This window comes from Ambystoma mexicanum, chromosome 1q (genome assembly GCF_040938575.1).
Source record: "Ambystoma mexicanum isolate Mex_15411 chromosome 1q, UKY_AmexF1_1, whole genome shotgun sequence".
NCBI lineage: Eukaryota > Metazoa > Chordata > Amphibia > Caudata > Ambystomatidae > Ambystoma > Ambystoma mexicanum.
Window position 1 is genome coordinate 1,096,105,601 of NC_090922.1, and position 25,559 is coordinate 1,096,131,159.

At 45.7% G+C, this 25,559-nt stretch overlaps 1 protein-coding gene across 3 annotated transcripts in view; it reads left to right on the forward strand.

The window, feature by feature from the left end:
- Positions 1–25,559, forward strand: part of BTBD8 (BTB domain containing 8) — a 2,362,893-nt gene that overhangs the window by 970,147 nt on the left and 1,367,187 nt on the right. For all 3 annotated transcript variants that reach the window (XM_069641787.1, XM_069641786.1, XM_069641785.1), the window contains exon 8: positions 2,019–2,107. In XM_069641787.1, the coding sequence (XP_069497888.1) occupies positions 2,019–2,107 (89 nt within the window). The remainder of the gene's footprint in view (positions 1–2,018; positions 2,108–25,559) is intronic.

The window sequence follows — 25,559 nt, forward strand, 5'->3', positions numbered from 1 at the left end:
GGTTGGCTGGAGGGAAGCGTGCTGTGCGTCAACATTTTTTGGGAAAGGCGCTGTGGTATATCGGAGAACAGTGCGCGGCAGAAGGGTCTGGAAAATGTACCATACGCAATGTGTTGGAAGCAATAAGGGAGGGAACGGCTGAGGGAGTGGGAAGTGGTTCATGTGACATATGTAGGCGAGTACTTTGTGTGGTGATTGGAGGCAGCTGTCGTAACGGCCCCATAGCTTCTGTCACAACCTGTTTGCGGCGACCTCTTTTCATGGTGAGTGGTGGCAGGTCAATTGCAAAAGGGGAGTGAATTGCACATGACTAAGTTGGATGGGAGCATGGGTAGCTGGGCGCTGCAGATGGAATGCGGTAGTTGGGCACATGGTGACATGTATGGGTGAATGAAGGTGCGGTGGGTCTGTGGAAGGATTAGACTTTTGGGTGCATGGCCGAAGGTCGTAGGCCGTAGGCTGTAGGCCCTAGGGCATGCACTCAAGAGCCGTAGGGTTGCAACATACCCAGCGCAGGAACGCATGCTTGACTCTGCATCCGGTAGATGTTGGTGTTGCATAGTGAGGTGTGTGCATATTGGTTGCAGTAGGGCCAGTGTTGCAAACATAATTTGGGTAGGTCGGCAGTGACACAATGCTTTGTGAATGGAAGTGGGTACACCCATAGTATGTGAATGAAAGTGCACAGGGGTGCAGGAGAGAGTGTTTTGTTTGTACATTATGTTAACTGTTGAAATGTGTTGCTGCATAGCTCCATAGCGGTGCGTCAGTGGGGTGTATGTGGATGGTCGTAGTTGGTGACATGATGACATGCATGGTGGCATTACGTTGCTGTGGGTGTATTCAAGGCCTATGCTGTGTGCAGATTTATTGGAGTAGGCCAAATGTTGTAAATAATTTGTGGTTAGTGACACAATACTTTGTGAAAGGCTATGGGTAGGTGGTGGAAGCTGTGGTATGTTTGTGGATTCTGCTAATTGCAATCTGTGAATAGGTGTTTTATGGTGTAGGGGAGTTGGGGTGAAGTGCCGCTACCTACGTGTGTTACGTTTGTGCATAATGTTACCTGCCCACATGGGCGTTATGTTAACTGTTGCAATTTGTTGCTGCATAGCTCCATGGCGGTGCACAGGTTGGGCAGGAGTGCTGGTGGCAGTGGCGTGTATGTGGATTGTCGTAGTTGCTGACATGATGCATGGTGGCATTACGTTGCTGTGGGTGTGTTCAAGGCCTAGACTATTGGGTGCATGGCCGAAGGCCATGCACTCAAGAGCCTAGACCTTGAGGAGACCCACAGCAGTAATGCATTTTTGACTAAGTCAGTTAGATTTTCAATTTCTGAAAAGCCTCTGTGATGCATCGTGGGACACATATAGCTATAATTTTGGGAGAAGGGAAACCCCCCCCTTCCCCGTCAAATATTTGAACTATTGAATGGAATAACCTCAGATTCCTCCCGAAAATAGAGTCAACGGTTCATGATGGTCCAATTCTGTCCAGCAGAGAAATGTTGACGTTTTCTCTTTCGGAAAATGAATGATAGTAGGCCAAAAACATTTCATTGCTTTCTTAATAACATTTACATTTCTTTTTACAAATCTTTCCCAAATGTCCTAGTCAGGTAGGTGGGGTAGGGCTTTGCTGCAGGGGGCCGTGACAAATCTTTTTGTTTGCAAAATATCAGCCAACTCTGTCATGCAAGTCAAAAGTTATTAGCAATTCAGTTTCCGGAATTCCTAGAGAACACATCTCAAAAAATTTAAGCATAATTAAAGCTTTCAGTTTGTGTTTAAAATGAGGAACCTTTGTATTTCTAGCTTTTCCTTGGTTTACAGTTTTACCATAGCATTTAAACGAGCTAGTGTCCAATGTCTAGTTTTACAATGTGTCTATGCATTATTGTTATTTTCATTTGTTACAGTTATTGACATTTTATTTTACTGTTTTTCCCAGGTTAACGGTTTATACAATACCTGTTTCAGATAGAATTTAAACATATATGTTTCTGTTGATTATAGCCAGTGGCTGGAATGCAGCAATCTGTACCCGAATGCTTGACTGTTGCTTACCAGCTGGGTATCGAGAGCCTTCATACTTCCTGTATGAGGTGAGTCAGATTGAATGTTTAACACTTTGCTCTGTGCTTTATCAATTTTATGTACTATTCTGTCACTTTTAATAGCAAATCATTTCATCTCTGTTACCAAGTGACCAGCCTTGATAGGCCATCATTTGGATATATCCTCTTATAACATACAGTACTGCTTTCTTTTGCAAGACATATTTATCTTCAGAAATAAAAAACAAAATCCTATCTTCACGGATAATATGTAGCCACCTTTTACTTATTGTTAAGTTTATGAACTTTAATAGAAGTGTAACTTTCACTTTATAAGCTCAGTAGTAACTGCAATAGAATCCCAATGCACATAATTTTCAGATAGGCATAGCTCAACATCAATGCTGCATGGAAATGTCCTGTTTGCTAAATACATTGGGCCTCATTCCGAGTACGGCGCTAACCAATGGCGCTATTAACGCCTTGGTTGACGCCGTACCCGGACCGGCAGCGCCTTGGTGGTTGGCGGAATTACCGCCCCATTCCAAGGTTGGCGGGGCGGTAATTCCCCAATCCCCATTTACCCTTCCCCATTCCCATTCTTGCCCCATAGGGCATAATGGGAGTGGGGAAGGCGTCAATTACGCCACCGTAAATTACGGTGGCGTAATTAACATCAAGGTCCCTTAGCGCCATGGTATTTAACGCCTGCTAAAAGCAGGTGTTAAAAGCACCATGGCGCTAAGGGAACTCGGAGTATGGCGGTAAGGGATTACCGCCACCGCTCTCGTTAGCGGTGGCCGCTATCCCTTACCGCCATACTCGGAATGAGGCCCATTGACTCACATGTCATTCATGAGCACAGGCAGATTTAGATAAACTTATGGACATGGGACGTTTCATTTGCAATACGAGTTAAGGTTTCTAAATTTATCATGCAGTCATTTACTAATTATTGGGTGAATATGGAGTGGAGCCCTGGTGCACTCTTAAAAGTAAACACAGCTGTATTTGTAAGTTTAATAGATTTCAACACATTCTTCCAATCCTCGATGGCCCCATAAGGAGGAGCTTCTTCATTCCATGGAGTGCATTGTGAAGAATCAAGAGAATCAGTCTGCTCACCCCAAGGTGGAGCCTCCCGCTTTGGAACTAAGGAGGTGAGCCCGCTAAGCGTAACATTCCTTAGGGAACAGGGCAAGCAAGATCTCACGGGGCAGAGCCTTGTCCCTTGGAGGACAGGCAACCCCAAGATGGGGAGATCTTGCTTGTTGCCCTCTCGTACCCCTAAAAGATAGGTTTTTATTGATTATATGAGTATTGCTGGTTGTACTGTCTTCTGTCCCGACACTGAGCTGAGAGACGAAGAACAAACCCACCCCTTTCCTGGGTCGGACATAAAAGATATGACCCGTGCTGGTGAAGGGAGGATGAATCGCCTACGGAGGAGCAGAGGGCGAGAGATCACCTTCTGGGAGGTGTGTTCATCAGAGACAGACTGACACCAGGCATGGCTCACAAACGTGCGGACAAGCCAGTGGAACAGCGAAACATCAGCTGACGAAGAACCAGGGAAAACACAGAAGGTTTCAAGTTGAGAGACCAGCAGTGGTTCGAGGGATGAGAGGCACTGAGTCGTGAGGGGGCCATGAGAGGGGGGCACCAGCGCTAACTGCAACAAATATGAAAGAAAATGCTGAAGAGCCGTTAACGCCTACCATGAGGCTTCCCATCTGCCCGATGAGGACCGCAACAAAGTAAAAGGTACACGGTGGCTCTGGGAAATGTGGGTAGGGAAGGCCAGGATACCCCAATCCGGGTGCCAGAAAAACATACCCATGGTGGGCAGGGTGAGTGCGAGCATACTCCAATGTGGGGCAAGGGAAACCATAGCCCAATGTGGGCTACAAGAAACCATACCCCAAGGCGAGTGCCCAAAAATATACCCAACGGCGGGGTGAGTGCAAGCATGCCCCAAGATGGAGCAAGAGAAGGCAGGCTGCAAGAAACCTTACCTCAAAGAGGGCTGTACGAAACCAGACCCTTGAAAGCCATACCTCAAGCCGGGGCACAGGAAACCAGAGACCAAGCTGGATTGAGAAACCCATAAATCCAGTAAACGATAATAATCATTGGAGACATCCAGCAAGATTCCTGGGTGGGGAATCCAGGGAAAATACCCAGTATGACTATTGAATCAGGAAGAAAACCAGGCTTTAAAAAAAAAAAAAGACTGAGACAAAAGACCAGATAAATAGTAGTGAGGAAGAGACCCCGCAGAGACTATGAAACAACCCAAAAAGGGGAGAATGAGAAATAATACTTGTACTGACTGGAACTCTGAAAAGGGCAAGGACCCCCGTCTGTCTGGGATTAGGAGACATGACGGCAGGGTCAGAAGACATTCACCACTCCTATGTTTGGGGGAGGAAACCTTATTGTTTTTGGTAGGTTTATTTTTTTTGTGTTCAAAGTGGTAGGGAGAAAATCCACACTAGATTAGGTTTTCTGGAATGCAGACTTAATTTGTGAGGCATCCTGATGAGCACCCGTTTAGACTTCTTTTCTTTAGGGTAGGGCTCAACACATCAGCGATAGATTGGGGTTTGAAAATAAAGAACCCTGGAAATAAAATGCCAGCGTTTGTGTCTCTATCACAGCATCCTCCCTTTGGGTGGCTTACATGTGGTTCATGCCACTTCCATGGAAGCTGCTGAAATATCCATGATTTAGCTCTACAGTAATCCACCTGTGGTATTGAGACTGGGATGCTAGGTGAAGCACTGACCACTTTTATCTAAACAACTCATGAGATCTTTGAGTCAGCTCAGCGGAATGATATGGCAGTTTCACAAGTTCAGGAAATCTGTAATCTTGTTTCATGCATTAGGGTAAGGAAGCAGACAGGTATTTGCCCTTCTTTTCTAGAAGCAAGAGAGATAATGTTCCTTATTCTGTGAACACATTGAAGGCGTACTGTGGTTTCGATTTCAAATTTAAAAAATACATTCTAGTATCAATTGCGAGCTTTGGCGCGTTATAAACATATAAATACAAATTAAAAATAAATTGTCTGTAGCAATAACTCTATTATATGATGATTTCAACTGATTATATTAGGGCATTTACTTCTGACTGCTGAACTGGATCTATGTTTTAACAGTGGTGTTTGAAGTGTTCCACTACAAAATCCTGCAAGCATGTAAGCTTCCTCCTTATTTAGCCGCTGTGCCTAATGCCTCCTTCCTTTTCGGTGGTGGAATCCTCCCCTGCACACTTGTTACCTTTCTGCACCCTCACCCTATCTCCCAGCTCTGCCCGGTTCTAGCCCCCATGTCAGCCCCACTTACCAGCCCTCCTGCTTCCTGTACCCTTTCTCCACGTTGAGGCCGCCAACATGCTGCCAGCAACCTTTCCGCTTTTGCCCTCCACCCCCCACGCCCCTCCGGCCGCCTCAGTAGATTGCGCTGAATTGTTCTACCACTTTTTCTGTCACCTCTCTAGGATGTACTGCTAACATGAATATTGCAGGACCTTGTCACCAGATGACATGCTGGCACGTTCTGCGTATTAGAATGCAGAGACTCCTCGCTTTTTTACTGTGCTCTTCATTTTCTGCATGGCCACAAATCTTTATAATTTTAATCTAATCCCTTGGTCCTTGGGGAACCCATTAACAAGTTCATTTAGGGTTTTAGAATTCTGTGTGGACTATAAATGGGATCAACCATATTTTTCTAATTTCACAGGGGTTTAGTTAACCTCCTTGACTGGGTGTCACAGCACTGGTATTCGGTTGAGGAAAAACCAAGCAGCTGAGCTTTGTATATTATGATGAGGTGACATTTGAGAGGCAGGAGATGGGGTTTGTTCTATAGGCCCGTGGACAACTGCCGTTTCTGCAATGGTGGCCTTAATTCGGGGCATGGAGGATCTAACAGGGCCTCTACCTTATTCCAAGTGTCCTTTTGCATGCTGTAAGGGAAGCATGGTATCACGAGTTTGACACTGACACAAAAGGTACAATTTGTAAAACCTTTATTGAAGTTTCAATGGGGGTTGGAGAAACTCCTACTTTGCCCTATAGCTAAGAGGGGAGCAGTCTCGTCCATCAAATAATAAAACAGTCGGATTTGACGGATTTGAGTCCGTCAAATCAAAATGGCCTGTACTAACAAAAACCTAATGCCTGCCCTATATCTTGTACAAAAAGTGTGAAAAAGAGAATATGTATGCAAAGGAAAGTCAGTGTTCAAATATGAAGAATAAATGTGGCTGAGTCAGCTCTCCTCCCCACGTTGGACAGCACGGAGTAAGGGAGTCCCTGTAGGCAAGTTGACACACTCTGGCCCTTAACACAAAGCCAGTTCACGATGTGGATAGAGGCATGCCTGGCCTTCTACGTTAAAGTCTTACTTTCCAATTTCCAAAACACAGTTCACCAAAAAGTTCACATCAACCCCCCCCCCCCCCCCCTCTGTCGGGCTCAGACCTTTCACAGCAAAACAAAACACTTGCAGAGGTTCCCTTCCCCAAGCTTCATTCACCTCCTTTAGGGGTTCCCTTCCCTTAACTTATTACACCTTCGGTCTCAGACTGTTTTCCTAATGTCGAAGCCTTTTGAATGTACGTGGCTTTTTTCTACAGACCTCCGCAGGCCCATTTTGACTTTCCAGCTTTCAACTCACACTCCTATGTTATTTGCCCCAGTGCTTCCTGGTAGTTCATTGTATTTTGAACCAAAGTTCAATGTTCATCTTTTTACTCTCCCCTTTTCCCAGGGTTAATTTCAATCACCTCGCTTTTACAGTTCATTCACTTTATCGCTATAAACTTTTCACCTTTTTACAGAGACTTTTGAGTGGGCTACTTCCTTTCGCCAGACCACTCCGTTGCACAGTATCGCTGACTTTACCGTTATCGTTACTTCAAGGTTTATTCGCAGGTCTGCCTTCCTTCGCGTCTCATTCACACGGGTGCAGCCTTCAATTGTGCGCTATTATGTTGCCACTTCAATCTTTCTTTAGCACACACTGGTCTCTCACGTCGCTTGCCAACCACCGGCTTTGTGTGTTTCTTTCTTGTCTTTACTGTCTTTAGGTTTTTACGAGTCAAGGTTAGTACCACAGGCTTCTCCTCACCTCCCCAACTCTGCCGTTCACCTGGGAGGGTCGCTGGCATACTTGAAACACAATGCAGCCTTCTTGTTTGGGATTCGGCCTTCTCCACGCATTCTTTTGGAGGCAACGACCGCATGCAGGGAACTCCTGGGATTCTCGACCTGTGGGTCTCGTCCATCGGTCCGTTGTTCTGCTCCAGTAGGTTTGCCTTCGCACCAAAGAAGTTCTGCTCTTACTCGTGTTCCACCTTGCTCAGAGTGTGTCTCTATGTTCTGCCTTTTATCCATGCGTGGAGAGCCAATTGGTATCAGATGTATGTACTTAGAATCAAGTGCCTGACATTGTCTGACCCAATTAGTGGGACATGTCCAATGCTATGTGTAAGAGTTAGCATTATTACTCTGTAGCCCTCTTCCTTGGCACAATGTTTGTGTGGAAAGGTGGGGGGAGTTGGGTCACCAGAGAATCCTATGAAATAGGAGGGATCATGGGTACGGGAAAGGGAGGAATACCACGTCTCGCCATCGGCTGTCTCACCCCCACTCCCTGAAGACCCCTCACCCAGGTGTCCTCCCGCACTGGTCCACCCCCAGAGTCTGGATTCAAAGGCGATGGCTGTGCCCTCGCCACCTGAGAGAGATCGATCTCCGGGGACTAGTATGTGAGACACCCTTTGATTTCTCACAATGTCCATCATGCCTCTCCAAGGATCATGGTCCATAAGATATAATTTTCAAGTAGAGGGCTACAACCAGTGTGACTGGGGGAAGCCAAGATGTGAAGGGGACACAAGGGAGAGGATGGAGCGTAACAAAGGTGTGAAACTGGAGAAGATGAGTAGATACTTCAAAGGAGAAGGGATGGAAAGGAGGAGGAGGTGAAACATCCAACTAGTAAAGTAGAAGAGGAGGAGGGGGCGAAATATCTAAGGAGAGAAGAGGCGACAGTGCAACATATAAAGTGACGAAGGGGGTAAACCGATAATTTAGGGCGGTGGAAGGAAAGTCTACAAAGGAGGGAAAGCAGATTGAGAGAAAGCAAGAATATAGGAAGCAAAAGGAGGAAAACAGACATCTGGATAAAGGGGAGGAGAGTGACCAACCATATTGAAAGGAAGAAAAAGATTTTGATGTTTGGAAAAGAGAAGGAAAGTAACCAGTTGGGAGAGATTGAGAGAAGCAGGCTGACAAACTGGTGGATGGAGACAATGACCAGCAGGGAGATAAGAAGACAAGCAGCCCTTGGCGTCAAACAGGCAATGGAAACTGAGGTCTAACAGGTTTTTCTTGTATGATAGAGCTAATTCAACTAAATAATGCTCTACTTCCAATTGTTTGATGCTGCACATTGAATGCCCACACAATATCTCTTGTTTCTCACGTACTAACCTCACTAAAGAATTGTTGGATTTTTGTGACTTTTCATCTTTGAAAAAAGTATTCGCTGTAGTCATAATATGTACCTTTTTTATGGAATCTTTTAGATAGATTTTATCATGATTAAAAATAAAAATTAGTTTTGTCATTATGAAGTGGTTGTTTAATCTTAACTCCTTTCCTCTTAGATCAGTTGAGTATGACTATCACACTCAGCTTTTTAGAATAAGTAAACAAGTGTTTAAGTGGATGTTTCTTTCCCACGAAAGACACATTCACCTACTTTGGTTCCAAGGTCATAGGGTTGCCATCCCTCCTTTTGTTGCTCTTTTCAGTGGGTAAGACAGAGACAGCGCCAAGAAAGACATGTACAGCCAACTAACAGCTTCATATGAAATGTGGCTGAGTGTTGATTGGAGGCAAAAAACCCATGCGTAATGCTTTTCTGCCTCTATTTAATACACTGCCCCATTTTGAATCAGTGATGAGACAGAGGCGGGTGCACAGATCGGCGATGAGATGCCCGCCAAGCTTGACAACTTGCGTCTAGTTGTACGCCTACACGAAGTTATCATGCAGGTGTACAAAGAATGGATTCCCCTGGAATCTGCCTCAGTTTAGCACCTGGTTAAAACCAGCCGGATTCCTTAGGAATCAATTACAAAACCAGCAATTAGCGGGCCATTTTAACTTTTTAAAAGACAGAGAGGAACATGAAAGAATATTGAGCATACATCGAATTTACTCTTTCCTTCTCATCTCTGCCCCATGAATGTGTAAAATTGCATGCAGTGCACCCAACTGCAAATAAATGCTCATTTTGCCGGTCCCTTGCATACAGTTAACCATTTCTATGAAATAAGGCTGTACAAAATCCTAGGGACTCTGAGTGACTGATTAACCTGCCCAGTGGGGAGGTCCAGATGTAAGCGAGAGAGGGGAAAGACTGAGGACCAGAGTCTGTCTTTCAGGAAGGGAAGGAACTGGTGGGATACAAGGTCTGTTATTCAGTTACAGTCCCTAATACAATGCCTGTGCCAGTCATTCCTAACCCTTTGCATAACAAAAATAAAGTGAATAGAGAACTTTCACTTGATTTGTAGTCCTTTGTTTATTCCTGTGACTGTATATATGCTATATTTGCTCATGGGGCAAGTATTGTTGCACACTGTTCCACATTTGTTGGGCATTGGTTTTTAGAAATGTTATCTTTAACTTCATTTGAAATTGAAATATAAGGTTGCAGCATGACCTATTGTGATGCTGGAAATGCATTGGGGGGACAGGGCCTGCCTGTCCTTGTCCTGTACTCCTTTTCCATGTGTGTTCTGTGTTGTTTTCTGCACAGGAGTCCATGTGACTCCTGGCAGTGCAGCTCTTCCTCTTTTTGGTCATGGCGAAGAGACCTGTGGGATACCCTTATGACACCCATGGGTGAGGGTACAACCCTGTACCAGTAGTGTATGTTTTTACCCACCTGTGTGTGGCCCACAGAGCAGGGTATCGGCTCGTGGCAGCTGCATGCTGAATTTGACAGGTGCTCTTGAGTTTATACCATTTTGGGATACCCAGGCCCTGCCATTTGAATCTGTTGATTCTTGATAGGAGACAAGATGGCCCCTGTGGCCTCTTACTTTCTATTACCTGTTACCTTGTTTTCCCAAAGACCTGGAAAGCCCTGACTTTGTCCCTTCCCCTGACTGGCTGTTGGGTGGAAGTTCCATATATGGTTTTGTGGGGAAGTCCAGGCCAGACTGGCTGGAGCCTTCCCAATGACTGTATGTTGTGTACACGCCCGTGGGGTGGGACCTGGGTGAATGGAGTGTGACCAATATACATTTCATGTTATGGGTGTCTGATTTCTGGTGTGTGACACAATTAATGAGACAGCCCTGCCCGAAACTGGTATGAATGGAGTGTGGTGTGCTGAAAGGCTGGGCGCTTGCCCCAACCCAAATTCCTTGTTGTGAGTGTCTGGGTGGAGAAGAATGGCCTGAATGCACTGTGAGCCTGATTGGTTGCCTGCCTGAATGCCCTTGTGAATGATTGGCTGCCTGAGCCTGGATCAGCAGTGTGAATGAGAGACAGAACAGTATTTGTAAGGGATTGTGTCCTCCGACGTATTCCTTATCTTTGATATAATCCATTCCAGCTTGCTGGCCTTGGAAATGTTTTCCCCAGTAGAGGGCACTGCGCATCGACGTCCCTCGAGTCGGTGTTCCTCGACAGCCTCCGTATCGGCGCCAACGTCATCATGAGTACAGATAGACTTGCGCAGCGTCCCTAGCTCATTTCTGTTTTTCCGCGCTTTGTGAGCCTCGGAAACGTAACGCTCGGTTCCATTCTTCATAAAAATCTTATTTCTTTGAAAATCTAAATTTATAACAATGGCATCTTCATCCAAACCATCGACTCCACTGTCCGGTTTTAAAAAATGTCGTGACTGTGGAAAGAAAATTTCTTTAACGGACCCTCACAGGATCTGTTTGTGGTGCCTGGGATCGGAGCATCACTGTTCGGAGTGTATGTCCAAGACGGCGAAAGCCTTGAAGGAGCGTAAGGGGAAGTTAGAAAGCGGTAAGGCTTTTAAAACTTCTACCCCTTCAAAAGTTTCTTCGGCTTAGTCGAGACATTCGTCTCCTCGTCGTCAAACGAAACATTCCCGATCGAGATCTCGAAGCGGTTCCCATCATTCTTCGAGATTGAGACATTCTAAGAAGAGGCGCCATAGATCTCCCTCTATTTCCCCGGAAAGGGTCACCTGCCCCACGAAACACAGCTCTCTGGCTAAGTGGGAGGAATTCCGTAAAAAAATGCTTAGCGGATTCGAGAAAGCGGCCTCGACCCCCTCGGAGACGTCTAAAGGTGATACCATGGGTGAAAGACCCAAAAAACTAAAACGCTGCGAGTCGTTGAACCTGGCGAGTAAAAATACTCGAGAGCGCCATGAACCCTCGAGTAAAGGCAATAAGACTGCGTCATTGAAGCCATCGTCAAAGATTCCTTCGACACACAAATCTGCGTCATCTGCGCCATTGTCGAAGGGACCTTTGACGCATAAATCTGCCTCATCAACGCCATCGTCGACTCCGATTAAGGATAAGCCTAAAACTGCCACTACGTCACAGGCACCAGAGGTGTCGAAAGCCCCGACCATGACGTCAAGAGTGCCATCGACAATTTCGACGATGCCGAGCAGGATTACGATCCTCTCGAGTTTGAGGCCTTTTCTGACGTTTTCAACGCCTTTTACAGGATTGTCGAAGCCTACAACGTCCACGTCGACAACCACAATGTTTTCTCAGGCAGTAACAACAAATTTGGCTCCTTCTTCTCTAGAAATGGGTTTTACTCCATATCCTAGGTCTGATTACTTTAGAGCCTTGTCCTCCATATATGAAGAAGGGGAGGTCTCTGACAATGAGACCTTTGGTCTACAAAGGACTACAGTACCCATTCCAGAGGAATTCATCTCTGAAGAAAATAGATTGAGGGACCTACAGGAGTCTCTACATGAGGCAAGTGGTATAGATACATCTCGAGAAGTAGAGTTTGCTAGACCAGAACCTGGAGAACATGCTGAGATACTTATAGGGCTCTTATGGCTAGAATAATTGAATTTATGGGGTGGACTACAACTGCACCTTCTTTTCAGCAAGATGACCTCACTGATATATTAGATAAAGGACCCCAAGAGGATCCCGTTGTCCCTTTTCATGCTGCTCTGCAAAGGAAAATATCTGCAAATTGGGAGACTCCTGAAGTTATCCCTGCAGTAAATAAAAAACTCTCTGCTAAATAAAGAGTATCAACTTCAGATCCCGAATATCTAAGCAAACATCCAACTCCAGAGAGTTTAGTTGTGCAGGCAGCGACTTCATCAAACAGTAAGTCGGCATGACCCACTATTCCACAAGACAGAGATGATAAAAGATTTGACGCCATGTCAAAAAAAGTATTTTCGGCATGTAGTATGGTGCTTAAATCTATCAACACCACTTGCACGCTAGCAGGATTCAGCCACACACTTTGGGAGTGTGCTTCATCTGCGGCTCACTGTCTCCCAGAAGGGGAAGAACGGGAAGCAGTCTTAAACATCATCAGGGATGGAAAGGATGCAATGTGTGAGTCCCTTCAAACAGGCATTGACTCTGCTGACAGCATCAGCAGGGCCATGGCGGCGAGTACCACAATCCGTAGATTTGCGTGGTTGCGGAAGTCTGGGTTTGCTCCAGATGTGCAAGCCAGACTTCTGAATATGCCCTTTGACGGCACTTCTCTATTTGGAAAGAAGGCTGATGACAGCCTGGAGAAATTGCAAACATCCAAAGCAGCAGCAAAATCCCTTTGGGGCTGCAATCCGGCAAACTCCAAATCGCCCCACAGGTACATCCTGGAAGGGTAAGTCCTTTCGCTTTTACTCCGCATTCGGAAAAGGTTGAGGACAGCCAGCTGAAAGGGGACAGAGACGATTCACCCGTGGTGGACGGATCAAAGGTACAAAATCTGCATCAGCAGGTGCTACTTTACCCGGGGGCATCTGAGTTAGCCGCTTCTAAACCCCTCTGAGGTCTCCCCTCACAAGACATCAGTAGGGGGCAGGTTAACGCAACATCTGGCAGAATGGCAGGCTATTACGTCAGATGCTTGGGCATTGGAGACCGTTGCCCAAGGTTACTGCCTGCCTTTCCTACAAACTCCTCAGAGTCATGAACCATGGAACAACTCTTTGAAGTTTTTAGACCCGCTCCTTATGCAGGAGATTTCAGACCTGCTAGAGAAAGGTGCCATAGAACCGGTACCTGTAGCGGAGAGGAGCAAGGGCTGGTACTCCCCCTACTTTCTAGTACCAAAGAAGGACGGACGATTGAGACCCATCTTGGACTTGCGAGAATTGAACAAATTTCTCAGGAAAGACAAGTTCAAGATTGTAACCCTTTCTCAGATCCTTCAGGCCCTCCAGCTTCAGGGCTGGTTGGTATCTCTAGACCTTCAGGATGCTTATTTCCATGTGCCAATCCATCTGAAACACAGGAAATACCGGAGGTTCGCAATTGGCAACTCTTATTATCAATTTTGAGTTCTGCCATTTGGGCTGACCTCCGCCCGAGGGTCTTTACCAAGCTAATGGCGGTTGTGGCTGCAAGTCTAAGGAGGGAAGGGATTCACGTCTACCCCTACCTGGATGACTGGTTGATCAGAGCAGCATCCCCGGAACAAGCTCAGATCCATCTAGATTGTTTGCCACTTCCTTCACAAGCTGGGCTTCTCCCTCAACTTAAAGAAGTCACAGATGATACCATCACAGAGACTCCAGTTCATTGGAGCAGTCCTGGACACATCCCTGGGAAAAGCCTCACCACCAGAGGTGAGGACTCGAGATATTGTACAGATGGTCACCAGGTTTCAAAATGCCCAATGTCTACCACACTTCGACTTTTTGAGGTTGCTCGGCATCTTGCATCTTCCTAGTGCCAGAGGCTCGCCTGAGAATGAGATCCCTCTAGTGGGCACTACGGACCCAGTGGTCACAATTCTCAGGGAGAATGTCAGATCTCCTACTAATTCGGGACAGAGTAGCTTGAGACCTTCATTGGTGGGCCTGTCGGGAGAACATCTTAAAAGGAGAACAGTTTTAGCAACCATGGCCGGAGACAACAGTAGTCACGGATGTTTCACTCACAGGGTGGGGAGCCCATGCCAACAACTTGACCATCAGCGGTCGTTGGTCTCCAGAGTCCAGACTACACATCAACCTATTGGAGCTGAGAGCGATCAGACTAGCGCTGAAAGCTTTCCTGCCATCAGTACAGGGAAATAATGTCCTTATAATGACAGTGGCCATGCACTACCTCAACAAAAGAGGATGCGTAGGGTCACTGCCACTGTGGCCACTGTGCAGAGAGGCAATGCAGCTCTGGTTTTGGGCAATTCAAGAAGGAATCTCTCTATCGGCAGTTCACCTAGCCGGAGAGAAGAACTTGGCGGCGGATGTTCTGAGACTAAACACAGTCTCCCACGAGTGGGAACTAGCTCAGGAAGTCCTTCAAGAGATCTTCGCCCTTTGGGGAACCCCTCAAGTGGATCTGTTCGCCACCAGTATCAACAGGAAGTGCGATCAGTATTGCTCGAGGGAATTTCCCCCGAGAGGAGCTCTCGGGGACGCGTTCGTAGTGGAATGGGAGTATGCACTTCTGTATGCGTTTCCTCCAGTCCCCGTCATTCCTCAAATGATCAGGAGGTTGAGAAGATTCCGGAAACCCATGATCCTAATTGCCCCAAATTGGGCCAGGAGAATGTGGTACCCGGATCTTCTAGACATGTCCATCTGCCCTCCGATTCGTCTTCCGCAAAGAGAGGATCTTCTCTCGCAGAAGGGAGGTCAGGTTCTCCATCCGGATATCAGAGCCCTCAACCTTCATGCCTGGTTTCTGAAAGGTTGAGATACAAGGATTGGGATCTCCCGGATGACGTCATGGAGTTGTAGTTTTCAGCCAGAAGTCCAGCAACAAAGACTTTGTACCACTGCCGTTGGAACAAATTGTGCAGCTGGTGTAGAGAAAAGAATATTGAACCCTTTTCATGTCTTTCTTGCTTTACTTAGCAAATTCAGGTCTTCAAGTTGGTACGATCAAGGGCTACCTCGCAGCGCTGTCAATCTTTAAGCGTACTGCTGAGGAGCCTTCATATTTCAAATTACATTTAGTAATTCAATTTCTGAAAGGATTAACTAATGTTTATCCCCCAACACCTTTTCAAGTTCCATTGTGGGACCTAAACCTAGTCTTGAAATTTCTAATGGGTACTCCATTTGAACCCCTTCATTCCTGTTCATTAAGGTTTCTCACTCTTAAAACAGTTTTTCTAGTGGCTTTAACTTCTGCCAGAAGAATGAGCGAATTACAAGGTTTATCTTGCAAACCTCCTCATACAATCTTTCATAAAGATAAGGTTGTTTTACAAGTGAAGCCCAATTTTCTCCCAAAGGTGGTCTCATAATTCCACATTACTCAGAAAATAACTTTACCCTCGTTCTATCCTCCTCCCCATCCAGGGAAAGAGGAAGAGAAATTACACAGGCTGGATCCAAGGCGTGCCTTAAGCTTTTACATTAGCAGACTTGCAAGAATCAGACAAGCAGACCAATTGTTTGTAGGATATGCAGGGCACAAATTAGGTTTGCCAATTACAAAACAAACCATTTCAAGATGGATTATTTTAACTATTATAGAATGCTATAAATTGGCATGAAAGGAGCCTCCTCAACATCTTAGCGCTCATTCAACCAGGGGTATCGCAGCCTCTTCAGCTCTTCAAAGAGGAGTTCCAATTAAGGACATATGTGCGGCTGCCACATGGTCGTCCACACACACTTTTACCAAATTTTACAGCCTCGATTCCTCCTCTAGCCAGGAGACAAAATGTGGCAAAGCTGTGTTGCATTCTGTCCATCTTTAAAGGAAAACATTTCATTTTACTCCCGCCGCCTCTATATACTACTGCTATGGGAGTCTATCAAAGATAAGGAATACGTCGGAGGACACAATCCCTTCGAAGAACAAGTTACTTACCAAACTGGTAACGTTCTTTCGATGGGATGTTCCTCCGACGTATTCCTTATCGTCTCTCCCATCCTTCCTCGCAGTAAAAATGTTCCCTTGTAGTTGCAACTTACGCTCCTTCAAGGTTATTAACCAATTCATGCAAAGCAAAACTAAAATTCAAAACGGAACTGAGCAACTGAGGCTGCGCAAGTTTATTTGTACTTATGATGACGTTGGTGCCGATACAGAGGCTGTCGAGGGACACCGACTCGAGCGGCGAGCTGGAATGGATTATATCAAAGATAAGGAATACGTCGGAGGAACATCCCATCGAAGGAACGTTACCAGTTTGGTGAGTAACTTGTTCATCTGGGGACCTCTCACTTACTGGAATTGTTCAGAAGCTGAAGTCGAAACTTGATGCTTAACCTTGAAGCCCAGCTGGAAGAAGGCTTTGCTGCTGCTGTCTTTCGACGCAATCCAAAAGCTGTCGTGTCTCCAAGAACTGATCCAAGAGAGGACCTGGCTCGGAGACCTCTTCTCGAGCTACGATGGTCGATCGTGCACCAGCTTACCTTCACCAAGGCTCCCTGGAAGTCAGTCCTTGAAAGACTGCCGACCGGAGACTGGGACCTGCGAGGAATCCTGAAGTAAAGCACCAGGGGGGCTTAGGGACTACACTGTTCTTAAAGGCATGGTCTAGTAAAAAATGTTATTGTCCCTACGGGTCGGCCATGTTTTTTTAAGCCTAAGTGGCTCGATTTTAGAAAACTTTCCTATGGACCTTACCCGAGTTTTCGTCCATTAAACACACGCGAAAACAAGCACCAGGGAGCTGCCATTTCGTGATAATCCTATCATTTCCCCCATCGCCCTGGCTGACCTGCTTTTGCGGCACTAAATCATATCCCCCGCCCCTGAACCTGTCATCAGCAGACCCGTACCGCCCATTTCCCAACGCCAAAGCACGTCTTGTGTCAACATTCGCTGCGCTTCAGCTAATGACGTGTCGCCATGGAAATGGCAGGACGCCTCTTTCCTCAATAAGTATAAACGGACCGTTTCACAACACACAGCAGCAAATTTTCAATTCCATTCCTCTCTCTGTGTTACTTAGAGTATTCTGTGACTCGTTTCTGTGCTCTGGTCAGCTACCTTCGCCGCTTGTAGCCCGTGTGAACACCTGTACCATCTCGGTAAATTATAATGCCCTACATGTACGAGCCCGAGTATACCGAGGAGGAACTACTGGAAAGGGAAGCACGCGAAAAAGATGGGGATTCGGACGGCAGTTGGCAGGACGAATCAACAGATGAAGAGCCTGGGCCTAGTCGCATGGACGGCGTCTCCACCTGGTGCACATGCAATCGGTGCGAGCTAATGCCGACCGAGGAGGAGAACTGCTGCTGCGGAGAAAACTCGGGATGCCTGGCCTACATTTCGGAAGGCGAGCCACGACCGCAATGCATCACCGAGCTGCCAGACTTCAGGGCAGCCTGCCTCACACGGGCCGTGTTGAGGATAATGATGGTGCTTATGCACGAACTTCGCGCAACTGTTCGTCCTCGTAATCCGAGTAACGAGTAAGTATACTCTGCTTGTCATGCCACTCCTATTTCATGTTCTCCTACTATATCCAAAATTACATCTACATATCATTGTAACGCATGTAAGTCGTTCAATAGTGTGCATTGTCTAGATAGCATTTGTCCGTGTAGAATGCCATTAGTTACAAGAATTGTCATTGACAACAAACGTTTATTAAACTTATCTTGGTCATTTAAAAACAGTTTGTTTCATTCCTTTTCACAGGTGGTACAGGCTGGTGGCCTATCGTTCCTTTACATGGTGGCTCCATGGGAGGCTTGGACACCGCGTTCGAAGAGCGATACCCGCCTGTGCCGTTCGTGCCATTAGAGAAACGTTCCCGAGTGACAGCGGTCAGTACAGGGGATTTGCTCTCGCTGTGCTGCAACCTGACCTGTATAATCTTTAAAGTCTTGTACTTTTGTGTCATGAAAATAAGAACACCACATATATTTTAACAACGGTTGTTTCGATTTATTAAATGAATCAAGTGTGTCTCCATTCAAGGATGGACGTCAGACATCTGTGCTCCGAATGGGTGAAGGTCTGGTCGCTGTGAAGCAGGGTGGTCACTATCTATCTAAGCTAACATAACATATTCTCGATAATGCATGCACTAAATAACACTTGTTCAAAGTCTTTCAGTAGGTTATGTCTCTATAAAAGTCACACATATATCTATACTAATAATTACCATTGGATTATACAGGCCTAAGGGTCTTGACCACTATAATACACCAGTTGAAGTGTGGGTCTGTGCTCACAAGAATCTCCGGTATGTGGCATTTGATATTGATAAACAACGATATACTATCAAAGGCGGTTCGCGCCAGTGGATGAGCGCTGGCATGGGGGGCTGTCAGGGGCACAAACGGCCAAGGTGCCAAACAGCATGTACACTTCAAAAGGTATCCCACGCCCAGGGGCCATCGCTCACATGGCCGACCCCGTGTCTCCTGCCAGGCCTCCCATTGAAGCAGGCCGCCCCCCTGCAATCCAAATAAGTGTGTCTCCATTCAGCAGTCTTCGGGTGCCTTATCTGCACGCCCCAGGCCCATCCATCCCACCCCCCTCTATCAAAGGCGGTTCGCACCCGGGGATGAGCGCTGGCATGAGGGGCTGTGACGGGCGCAAAGGTATCCCACGCCCAGGGGCCATCGTTCACATGGCCTCCTCAGACCCCGTGTCTACAGCCAGGCCTCCCCTTCAAGCAGGCCGCCCCCCTAAAACCACGGCATACATACGTCATTCATTCACAAACACACCCCTGTTTCTAATACTTTATAAACCACTTGATATGTCTAATGAGAACATTTTTGTGCTTTGCAAGTCAACTCCTGAACGTGTTACCTGGCAACAACTGAGATCTACGGTAATCTGCTCGTCGTCGTGCTATCCGTGAACTTCTGTGACCGCTTAGAGCAAACCCATCAGTGTGCTACCTGTGGCCACCAACCTATTCTCCTGCAACATACTGCTCTGCTTGCTGAATCCAACTGTTCGTTGGTCAAGGTAAGGCCATGTATCCTAGTCATATTTCGCAGATTTTTAAATTTCTATCTATTTGCGAGTAGAGTACACAATAGTGCTATGTTCATTGGTCTCATTGCTATTGACTTGAGTTTCCATTGCTATGCTATTGTAACGCTCACTTGACTCCCACGGAGGCGCTGGTCTAGTCTGGGTTGCTGTGGCCTCTTCGAGCGTGATGCGCAGAACTCGGAACACCGACTGAACAGGACCCTCAAATCTTGCTTGTCTGGCCCGTAGGAATATCCTTCTGCAGATGAGAAAGGGGATTAACAGTCTGCAGAATAGTGTGCTTGCTCCCCCCTTCCCCCCCTTTGTTCTTCTCTAACTTCCTCCGAAATCCCTGGTTGAAGCTCACCTTATGGTTTGAAAGGATGAACTCTCCATCCTGCTTCTGGTGCAGGGGCGCATGTTTGTCCAGTTACTTCACTGGTTTTCAGAATGGCGCGGGCAAAATCCACTTGACTTTTCCGAGTGGAACGCCATAAGTATGAAGATTACAAAAGTTCAAGTGTTGAGCCTCCTTTTCTGTTGCCTTCCTAACCTGTGATCTGTCCTTTATTTGAGGTGCAGAATGAAGGCGATGCGTTGAGGGATTGAATTGCCGATGGTAAACTCAGGTGAGTTAGCGATGGGGGCGATCCCTCTTAATGTCTTTATATTCCTCCAGTAATGTCTTTTGCCCTTTCCCCATAGGAGCCGGGGTGCGGTACCTGCCAACGAAGCGGCGCCGACCCGAAATGAGGAATGGTCCACCAACAGAAGACCGGTAAGTGTTATGGCGGAAAATTAGGCTTTCCTCATATGTTCCTTCTGCTCACCTTTTGTCTCTTCTTCTCTCCCCTAGGCGCAGAGATGTGGCGACCGGTGCAGACAGTCGCGGTGGAGCCAGAAGAACTCCCGAGGACAGGTGAGTGAAGCGCGGCACTGCAGCGAGCAACACAGTGCTTTTAAATAAAAGTCTTTTCTCAGGAACGCTGGCGTGAAGGTTCCGGATGCAGGTAAGAAGTTTGATAAAATTTTTGGTTTTCACCTTTCTCTTCTCTTCTTTCCTTACAGGTGTTCCAGGATCGAGGCGGGCGTGGCTGGAGACCAGATGCAGGAGCAGACACGGTGAGCGTTCAGCTGCTTGGATGCAGAACAACACGAAGCGTGAGCTACTGTCTGGGCGTGGCTTAAATAGCCCCCAAAGTAGTTCCAGGTAAGTATCCTTCCCTGGCCACGCCCGAGTGGCAAAATAGTCCCAATGAAAAAATAGTCCCTTTCAGGTCTCAGGGAGGCCTGAATCTTGCAGCATGGTCTGCATCAGGTAAGTGCACAAAACACCTTCCTTTATGAGCCTGGCGCCTATGGCGCCAGGACTGATGTCCAACATGAGCCTGGCGCCAACGGCGCCAGGACAGAGTCCAAAGAGCCCCTATAAGGGGCCACTGGGCTTTTACCCGGGGGCATGATGCCTGCTCCCGGGGGTGCTGGGCCTGGCCTGGTGCTCCGGGGGTAGGCATCATGACAGCTATCAATAGATCTATTTATTTTCATCTGTGTCTATTGTCATTGAATTGCATCCTTCGGGGGTCCAGTCTATAATGTAAGCATGTTTCCTTCTCGTGCAAGACAGAACATCCAAGGGACGAGTCACATGTTCAGATTTTAGTCACATCATTTATACATTTCTGCAACTTATGCAAATACTAAGCCGCACATAATGAACTGGTATAGTCCCTGCGACCAAAACAAACCTTGCATTGATCATTGTATGATTCATTTACTTTTGTATCAAATCTTTATTCTTGAAGATTGTAGAATAATGTCGATATTTACTTTTCAGATTTATCAACAATGCCTGCCTGTTCGATTAGCGGTTGCCCTTCGAAGACCCATGCAAAATCTGAAGGCACTACAATGCATGTATTCCCGAAAACTGTTGATCGAATAAGAGAATGGGTCAGACATTGCGGATATCCACTGGATGAGCTGGAAAGTAGAGTCCAACAAGTCTTACAGGACAAGAGGGGTGATCGATACCGCATCTGCAGCCGGCACTTTTCCTTGGACATGTACACAACATCTTGGGTAACAAAGAAGAATAAACGGCGAACGACACGGAAATTGCTCTCAAACGCTATTCCCACTCTATTCGTCCACATTCCGCCACTGGTGAGTCAAGTGTCCGGATTTAGCTTTAGGCCTTGGGGTAGTGTGTAGGTAGCCGAACGGATTAATTGATATTGTAGGTGTTCTATCCCTTGTAATAATTTCAATATTGATATGCGTGTATAGTTTTTTGAATAATGACATTTATCAATATATTCTTTTTCGATTTCATACCCCACAAAAGCAATGTATATATATGGGAACAGGGAACTGTGCTGTATTGAGCATTTTTCAAGTATTCTGTCGCCTTACATGGCTATTTTTAATATTGGCATTTCATTATCAATCATTAATTTACCTTTACAACTTCTTGACTATCCCTTGAATCTGAAGCAAGAACATTCTACATCCTTGACGTGGTCGCAGTTGTCAACCACTTCTAGCGCGTATCAGGTAATCTTACTAGGCTAATCCGCTAAAGACTTGTTTTATGCATGTCAAGTAATAGTTTTATTTTATCGTGTAATTATTTTACCGAATGTTTGGTTAGTGCTTTCCAATTGATATACACCTTAGTTATCGTCAACTGGTGTTTGTTTTCAGTTATAATTAGTGTTATCCATACTAATGCAAGTACTGTCTTTCAGGGAGATGCTGAAGCGTCCGCCACATCTACAACATTTCTAGATGTTCTTCACCAGCAGGAGGTATGGATACTGACAGCTCCATCGAGCGTCATCATCAGAGCTGGAATTCTTGTCGTTTGATTGTTCTACACAATGTTTCATTCGTGGTTAGCCGTTGATATGTACCTGTGCTGTCGACCCCAGGTGTGTGTAATGTTTTCACTATTGTAATCCTCACTAATGCAAGTACTATGTTTCAGGCAGTTGATGGAGTGTCAACCCCTGCACTTGATGCAGAGCCTGACATTCAAATAATTCCAGGGGAAGTGGAAGCGGGACCATGCGTATACGAATCGGCGCAACAGCTTTCTGAAGTGCGCACTACATTTACAACATCCATAGATATTCTTCAGCAGCACGAGGTATGGATACTGACAGCTCCATCATGCGTGATCATAGAATGTGATTCCATTTGCTATAATTTCTTCCCTATTAACGCAAGTGCTGTGTTTCAGGGAGACGACGAAGCTTCCACTACAATCACAACATCCAATTTAGATGATGCAGATGTAAAGGAATCAGAGAAATAAGTCGATGAAATGTGATCATAATTAGATTTTCCTGGATTCTTTTGGACAATGCATCTTTTATGGTTATCTCTTTATATGTACCTGTGCGTTCTACCCCAAGTGTGTGTTATGTTTCCAATATTGAAAACCATACTAATGCAAGTACTGTGTTTCAGGGAGACGAGGGAGCTTCCACCACAATCACAACATCTCATTTAGATGATGTAGATGTAAAGGAATCGGAGAAATAAGTTGATGAAATGTGATCATATTTAGATTTTCCTTGATTCTTTTGGACAATGCATCATTTGTGGTTATCTCTTTATATGTACCTGTGCCGTCGACCCCAAGTGTGTGTTATGTTTCCAATATTGAAAAGCATACTAATGCAAGTACTGTTTTCAGGGAGATGCGGATGCCTCCTCTCCAATACAACCATTCATGGCAGTCCATGCAGAGCCAGAGGTATGGATACTGACAGCTCCATCGAAATAGATCATCACTGGTCGAATACTTGTCGTTTGATTGTTGCACACAATGTTTAAATCGTGTTTGGCTATTGAGATGTACCCGTGTGTTCGTCCTCACGTGTGTTTTATGCTAACAATATTTTGATACATAGTAATGAAAGTACTATGTTTCAGGGAGACAATGGAGCCTCATTCCGTGCTGTCTATGCGGATACAGAAAGTATAGTCATTGCAGCGCAAGAGGAACGGAGGACATGCGGAAACGAATCGGAGCTACAGCGTGCAGATGTTGAAGGTCGAGTCAAAAAAGTTGCAAAGAAAAAAAAACAAAAAAAGGTTAGTTACAAACAGTTCATAATTTTAAAAAAATGTTTGTGCTGGGGACTATTTTATGTTTTTTTCCAGTCAATTGGACTACACTTTATCTTGTGTTTCAACTGAACATCCCTTTTCCAATCTCTCCTCCAGTTACCCGTGGGTGTCAGAACTATACATACACAGACAGTGAAGCGAATGAGAGATGTTGCTTGCCAGACCATGTACACTATGGAGGAACTATTAATTGAGGCGAGGCGTGTTCAGGCTCGAGATGCTCATGTCCAATGGCCAGAACATGAATTAACTGTGTTTGGAGACTACAGCAAAGTTGCATTGGACCATAGCTACAGTGCGACCGCACCACCACAAGAAGATGTTATTGAATGTATTGAAGATAGCTCTGAAGTAGTTGCAGATCAATTCACACAATCTACACCCGCCAAAAATTTGCCACCAAAGAACCTGTCGACATTGTTGTGTTCTCCCATCAATGTTGAAGTAATAGATGTCGAAATGACAGAGAATGAACCTACCGCAGCATCCATAGACGCATCAGAACTTGATATCAGCAATATTACTTTCCAATGTGTTGAAATCTCCACAACGTCACAGGCCGAAACAACGTTGACGCAGGATGACAGTCTAATGAAAGAGAGCAAATACATTGTATTCGACAGTTGTTTGATGGAAATTATAAATATGCTGAAATGTGTGCATTCCATTAGAGGAAAAGTATGTGGGAAGCCATTGATTAATGTGACTCGTCAAATAAAAGGCAGTAACGTCAAAATAAAGGCCGCCTGTAGATTAAATCATAGGTTCTCATGGTCTGCACAACCAATGCTGGGGAAACTGCCAGCAGGCAATCTACTGTGTGCAGCTGCATCACTTTTTAGTGGCTCCAGTTTTAGAAAGTTAGAGGCTTTCTTTCAGTTTGTGGGACTCCATTTCATTTCTAAAGCGCTGTACTACATATACCAACGTGATTATCTGTTTCCGGCCATTAGTGATGCTTGGAAAATTGAACAATTGTCTCTAGCAAGTACATTCAAAGGCAAACGATTCAGGCTAGCCGGCGATGGACAGTGCGACAGCCCTGGATTTTCTGCCAAGTACTGCACCTACCACTTTCAGGACATGGATAGTAAGAAAATTGTGAGTTCGGTGGTCGTGCAGGTAACACAATGTACATCGTCAGTGGCCATGGAGAAACTAGGATTTATAAAATCAGTGGAATATCTACAATCAAGGGGAATGCACATCGACCTCATAGCCACGGACAGACACGTTTCAATTGCCAAGACAAGGAGAGAGCAGTTCCCACATATTAAAAATCAATTTGACGTATGGCATCTTGCTAAATCAATCAATAAGAAAATCTCGGCTGCAGGGAAAAAAAAAGGTTTTGAAAGTATTTTGCAGTGGTCCCATTCTATCACCAACCATCTTTGGTGGAGCTCAAAAACTTGTGAAGGGTCAGTGGAAATACTACTTGAAAAATGGCGGTCACTGATGCACCACTGTACCAACGTTCACCGCTGGACAGCAAATCAACATTTCCACCAATGTGAACATGGCCCTTTGTCCCCAGAGGAGGCACGGAAGAAGAAGTGGTTGATTCCATCTTCACCGACACACAAAGCCATTGAGAAGATTGTTTTCGACAAAACTCTATCAAGAGATTTGAGAGGACTGACAGAATTCTGTCACACAGGAGATTTGGAGGTGTTCCACAATATGTGCCTAAAGTACAGGCCAAAGCGCTTGCATTTTAGCTTTCGGGGCATGAAACATCGCACTCTACTAGCGGTCTTGGCCCATAACAGCAATGTCGGACGTGAACAATCTAGGACTAGGGGTAAAGTAAGGATGCCTCGCTACACTAAGGTGTTTTCAAAACGAAGTAAGCAATGGGTGATCAAACCAGTCTATGATGAAATGCAGTTCGACTTTGTTAAAGGCCTTATTGTTGCTGTGTTAGAGAAGCACAGATATGGAATTTTGGACGTTTCTGTGCAGAGCAGTGATCCATTGCCACCGAACATTGCGACTGTGCCATGCCCACCCGAAGCACAGCTGGTTGTGAAGTACAAATCCCGGTTTAAATAATTGCAATACGATTGTCTTTTTGTAAATAAATGTTATTGTACAGTGCAATACGATTGTCTTTTTGTAAATAAATGTTATTGTACAGTGTACCTGTAACCCTAACCCCTACCTTCACCATCATGGGTGGCGAACAAGCTGGGTGTCATCTTTGAATTCT